Source organism: Chinchilla lanigera, unplaced genomic scaffold (assembly GCF_000276665.1).
Source record: "Chinchilla lanigera isolate Chin_1 unplaced genomic scaffold, ChiLan1.0 scaffold00091, whole genome shotgun sequence".
Classification (NCBI taxonomy): Eukaryota; Metazoa; Chordata; class Mammalia; order Rodentia; family Chinchillidae; genus Chinchilla; species Chinchilla lanigera.
The window spans coordinates 7,304,747-7,310,751 of NW_004955492.1; the positions used below are offsets into that span (position 1 = coordinate 7,304,747).

General features: G+C 36.8%; 1 protein-coding gene across 2 annotated transcripts in view; it reads right to left on the bottom strand.

Moving 5' to 3' along the window:
* Positions 1-235: 235 nt before the first annotated feature.
* The window catches only part of Tsnax (translin-associated factor X), a 30,531-nt gene continuing 24,761 nt past the window's right edge, over positions 236-6,005 (bottom strand). Inside the window, exon 6 of one of the 2 annotated variants that reach the window (XM_013504735.1) lies at positions 236-1,978. In XM_013504735.1, coding sequence (XP_013360189.1) covers positions 1,619-1,978 — 360 coding nt within the window. In that variant the 3' untranslated portion in view covers positions 236-1,618. Of the gene's footprint in view, positions 1,997-6,005 lie in introns of both variants that reach the window. The other variant, XM_005404969.2, reaches the window with a different exon arrangement.

Below are 6,005 nucleotides of genomic sequence, written 5' to 3' on the forward strand. Positions count from 1 at the left end.
CAGCCAGTAACCTAAAATCACAAGGGCAGTCACTCTGAGGAGAGTGTAACAATAACAAAGATCAGAAAGGAAGGATTCTGAGTCTTCAACATCTCTAAAAAACCTACCCTTCGGATTTACTTAAGAAACAAATCTCCATATAAAGGTAGTCTATATTAGGTTTCCTATTTCAATCAAAGAATTTCTATAACATTTTATTTTTTCTCAATATGATGAAAACAATAAGCTTAACACCTGTATTTTAATATTTTATTCAAAAGAGTTGCTTTAAACATCTGTAAAGCATCAACCCATTATTACTTTTTTAACATTATAAAATTTAACTTCAAGTGGTAGAAGAAACAAAATATATGTAATGGGACCGATTACAGTTCAGCAGTAGAGTTATAGGCAAACTAAAAAAACCCACCATCACCAATAAAACCAACCAACCAACCAATCAGGCGTGTCTATGTTTTATTGTCCTTTAGGTGATATTTCTTGAAAACGAACATTTTCAAAGAATCAGCCCTTACAAAGAGAGATAATCTTTCCAAAAATAAAATTCAGTATCTGAATTCTCAGGACTCATAAAACCAAATAGAAATGTCTGGCTGTCAGCTAGTCACATGACATTAAAATTGTTTCATAACACAGGTGATAATCCACAACTAACATCAGTAGGCAAATCCCAATTCCAAGGGTTACTAAAGACTACCATTGTCTTATTGCTGAATTGTACATAATACATTTTCTTTGGCAACTTTATCAATTAACACTATGGGATAATTATAAGGGTTTGATTAGCTTAGTATTTCAAAATTTCTTAATTATTTAAAGGTAATGTCTAATAGATGCTAGAATAGGAAAGCCTCCAAACATGCCTAATATTATGACCAAAAAGATTTACCAAAAAAATTACCACCACTAAAAGCTTTTCAGTTATATGTACAAATATACAATTCAATTCAATTTTACCACGCAAAAATATTAACAGCTCTAATTCCCCATCAGATCTTCTGTGATAGAGGACAAAAAATAAGTGCTGAAACTAATATATGTCAATTTTTCTGGAAGGCTGTTTCATATAAATTCAAAATAGCCCAAAATTTGCCACAACTTTATATGACTTCTTACTATATTTTAAAACTTATACATTAAAATACTAATTTTAAATGCTCCATGGAGTAAACCTATTTTGGAGGCTTAGTGCAATAACTAAGAAATTTAAACAGGAAGTTCAAGCCCAGAAGTTTAAGAAATCTTTTCTATATATAACAAAATCACCCACTTCGATGGCTCCCACTAAAAATGATCACTCTAAAACTCACACAAAGTAAATTAAAAGATGTATGGCAGAATGTGCAATCAGAAGCATGGTCACACAATGCAATACATGACGAAGGTCAGCCAGCAAAAACTCAAATAAGCATATATCCAAACAGTTGTAGGCAAGTTTTCATGAATAAGAAATTATTAATTTGGAACATTCTATGTACAGCTTGTTTACAATTTAAAACAAGTACAGCTGAAAACATTTCTATGTAAAAGCCACAATAAACCCAAATAAAACACTAAGTAAGTCTCACAAACTGGTCTCTCTCAGGAATTTTTAAGAGAATAGCTGAGTGATACTATTCTAAGAAATGCCCTCTTCCTGCTCAATCATTTCTGTTTTAACTGAAAACACATCTGCCAGCATGTGTTTTGGAATTTCTGAACCCCGGACTTTCAGGGCATAACAAGCATTCTCCACTTTGGCCAGGCTCTGTTTCAAGGTGTACAGCTTCTTAGAAACCTCGTAAGGCCCTGTGTTGCCAATGAATGAGAACCCATCATAAACCTGACGCAAAAACTGGCTGACTTCAAAGGGTGTGTCAATGTCCCCATTCCCCACGCTGTTAATACACATCCGCATCAATTCTCCAGTTAAATCCGCCACTCCCAGGAGGTAATCAACAGGTGTGACTTTCAGGCTCCAAGTGACCAGCTGCTTATCCTGTGCATCAGAGGAGGGCTGGTATTAAACAAAACAAAAAGCCAAACACACAAAAGAAAACATATTGTGAAAAGGTGAATACAGTAGGTATCACATTATGATAAAGCATAAAATCAACAGTGGGTCAGCCATACTAAGATTCTTAAAGTAAAACAATCTATTTTCTGTATAAACCTTCTGTGATGCTGTGAGAAGAACCAGTCCATGTCCTGGTTAGAGACCTGAAGCAGATGACTCAGACATTGTAAACCGATTTCCAACTTCACTTGATAAACTAAAAACATTCTTAAACAAGGCCTAATGACTGCTGCATGACAATCGCTATTTAAATGACAACTGTAAAGCCCTCCAAATCTGCAGTCCGTTCATGTTTTCCTAAGCCCTTTAGTCCTTCTCTGGCCTCTCTTCCTTCCCTACTCAGCCCTGGCCACCGCAACCTATTACTGTCCCTACTATATCCTCAAGTCCCTTACAGTCCTCTACTCTCTACTGTACCTGCCCTGCAAAAACAGAACTTGCCTGGTGTGATGTTACACACCTGTAATCCCAGCACTCAGGAGGCTGAGGCAGGAGGATCACTGCAAGTTCGAGGCCAGCTCAGACTATGTAGTGAGTTCAAGCTCAGCCTAGAATACACAGCAAGACCCTCTCTCAAAAAACCAAAACAAAACAAAACAAAAAACCCAAAACCCAGAATCTTCAATGAATACTAATATTAACTTTTGAGTCCTTTACTGAGGTGACTAAATACCACTGAGTTAAAAAACAATCACAACTGTATGGAGGTTGTACTCGTACAAATTACTCCTGAACCCTTTCAGTCAGCCTTCAGTGGTTTTCCTTCCAGTCTCTTCCAGCACTATTGTGAAACATCACCATTCTCCTCAGGCTTTCCCTACTCAATTACAAACCTGCTCAGTGTCAGCAAATAGTCTTGCCTAACTTCCTGGACCCAGGCATTTGCTAGACCATCTGACAGTTTCCCTCAATTATCTTCAACCCTACCAAGGGAACTGTATTTATATCCGCATCTGTCTTTACCTTCTACCATCCAGCCCTAGATGATGAGCTGTCCCTCTTCTTGTTTGAGGCTAACTCTTCCAAATGACCCTGAACCATCTCCTCCCACCTCTTCCAGGACCTTGCTTCATCAGGTACAGTCCTTCGGGCAAATTATTTCATCTCTCTAAACCTGTTACCTCATCTGTAAAATGGGCTAACAATACCTACCCTCAGTTTATTTATGGATTAGAGATAGCATTTACCAAATTTTTGCTATAATGCCCAATGCAAGTAAACAATAAATGTTAGCTACTATCTATATCATGTAACTCTTATTTCTCCACATCAATTTCTCTCTTTTCCCTGGGTTCCACTTAGTAAGGAGAGGCCTAAATTGTTATTATAAGCCATGGGACTTAGCGAGCTGAAGCTACCATTAGATCCGAGGACACGTTAAGCAGCAAAAACTGCCAAGGTGTACAAGTAAGAACTGTGTAATATACTTGAAGATCTAAAAAGGTATTTCTTTTAAGTAAAGGGTAAAGTAAGGAGTTTTAAAGGTTGAAACTAGGAAAACAGATGGGGCAGAATGTCACAATATGGAACTGGAACTTTGTTGGTAATGAGTTAAGTAAGGAAACAGTAGCTGAATTTTGGTTGTATTAAAATCCCTCTGGCTGCTGTGCATCCAATACACGAGTCTTAACACTGCTTGGACTCTTCAGAACCATCGGGTCCAGGGTCCTCATCAAGAGCAAGGTCCACAAAGAACAGCATAGGTTAAGATAGCCAGGAAAAATCAATAATGGATGGGTATGCAAAGCTTACTTCCCAATCATTCTGATACTTTTTAAATATAAAAGTACCTGCTGTGTTGCTCCTGTTAATTCTCAGAGAACTGGCATTTTACATAAAAGGTAGATCGTGACAGGGTGTAGGTTGGGAGAGGTGCATTTCATAGGCCATTTATAAAAACAAGCTTCAATTAAGCAAGTATTAATGTTCTTTGTTATACTTGAAAGAGGTCCACTGTTGTAAGTTTTTAAAGAAAGAAGCATGTCAAAACGTTAACAAATTTCAACTAGTAAATTGTCAAAGAAATAAATTATCTAAATTATTAGTAAAGACAAGAGTCAAGCATAGTGGTGCATGCCTGTAATCCTAGCACTTGGGAGACTGAGGCAGGATAACCACCCCAAGTTGGAGGGCAGCCTGGGCTACATAGTGAGTTCAAGGGCAGCCTGAACTACATAGTGAGACTCTGTCTCAAAAAAATTAAAAAAAAAAAAACAACGAAAGAAAGAAAGAAAGAAATTTAAACTATAGCTTTTCAAGATGGACACTGAAGTTTTTAAGGGTGAAATATCCTCACATTTTAAATTCACATTTTAGTCTTGAGCTAAACCTTTAAAATGATTTAGCCAAAAATACTTACACAAAGTAAGTATACCAAAACATTTAACAATTAGTAAATCCCTGTAGTGGGTATATAAGCACTCACTGTGCTTCCATTCTTTACTTTTCTGTATGTTTGAAATTTTTCATAATAAAAATTTTTAGTTAAGTTTATTGGTTTTGACAACAGTCTCAACAGACAAGTCAGAAAAAGAAAGTACCCTTTTTTCCCTATCAAAATCCCCAAATTTTCAGCACCAAGAATCTTTAGTACTAAGAGGAATAATTATTAATGAATATGGTCTGAAGAGTTTGAAAAACCTGTGTGAATATCAAAGTACCATAGCCGGGCATGGGAGGCTGAGGCAGGAGAACTGCCATGAGTGTGAGGCCATCTTGGGCTACATAATGAGTTGAAGGCTAGCCTGGATTACACAGTGAAACAATGTCTCAAAAAAAAAGCAACATAATCTTAAAATTCAGTACCTAAGTCTCAAAGCCGGTGAGTATACTCTGTTTTTTCTCTTATATTTTTATTTTGATTTAGGAAGAACTACAAAGAAAGGTATAGTGACTTCCCTAATATTTCTAAGAGCAAGGTCAAATAGGTTTACCTTACTGCTCACTATAATTTAATCTTTAATAGAGAAATCAAAAATATGAAGGAATTTTACTTCTTAGAATGAATTTCCTCTTTAATAAGCTTCATACAACTTGAAAACTTGAGAAAATACCTGACTTCCTCAAAGTAAGTTATAACTATCATGTCAAATTAGTCTCATTTTATAATACACTAACATTTTAGTTGATATTGAATATGTTTTTATTACTGCAGCTTCTTTCATCTTCTGCTTACCTACCAACTCTTGAGTGGTATTAAAAATATAATGATAGGTGGCGGTGCATGCCTATACACCCAGCCCTCAGAAGGCTAAGGCAGGAGAATCACAAGCTCAAGGCCAGCCTGGGCAACAATGGACTAGACAATGAGACTCTGTCTCAATAACCAATAATAATAACAACAATAATAATAGTAGGAGAAAGAAAGAAAGAAAGAAAGAAAGAAAGAAAGAAAGAAAGAAAGAAAGAGAGAGAGAGAAAAGAATTCATTAATTTTATCTTGAAATACATTGTATCTTAGAAGGCATCAAACATTCAGAATGGATGGGCACCGTGGCACACTCCTGTAATCCCTGCACTCTGGGACCCTGAAGAAGCAAGACTATTACATTCAAGCCCAGCCTGGACAACTTAGTCTCAAAATAAAAAATACAAAAAAGGGTGGGAGGGCTGGGGATGTAGCAAAGTGCCCTGGGCTCCATCCCTGGTCTTAAAAAAAGAAAACCCACTATGTTGCCTGAATGTTACTACCTTCAAATCCAAAGGAGAAAAAAAAATTGTATTTGTTTAAAGTGAAATTGCAGGCTAGGCATGGTAGATAAGCCTGTAATCCCAGCACTCAGGAGGCTGAGGCAGGAGGATCACTGAGTTCAAAGCCAGCCTGGGCGACAAAGTGAGTTTAAAGCCAGCCTGAACTGCATAGTAAAACCCTGTCTCAAAAAGACAAAAAGATTAAAAAATTAAAATAAAAGTGAAACTGCAGGGGCTGGGGATTTAGCTCAGCGGCAAA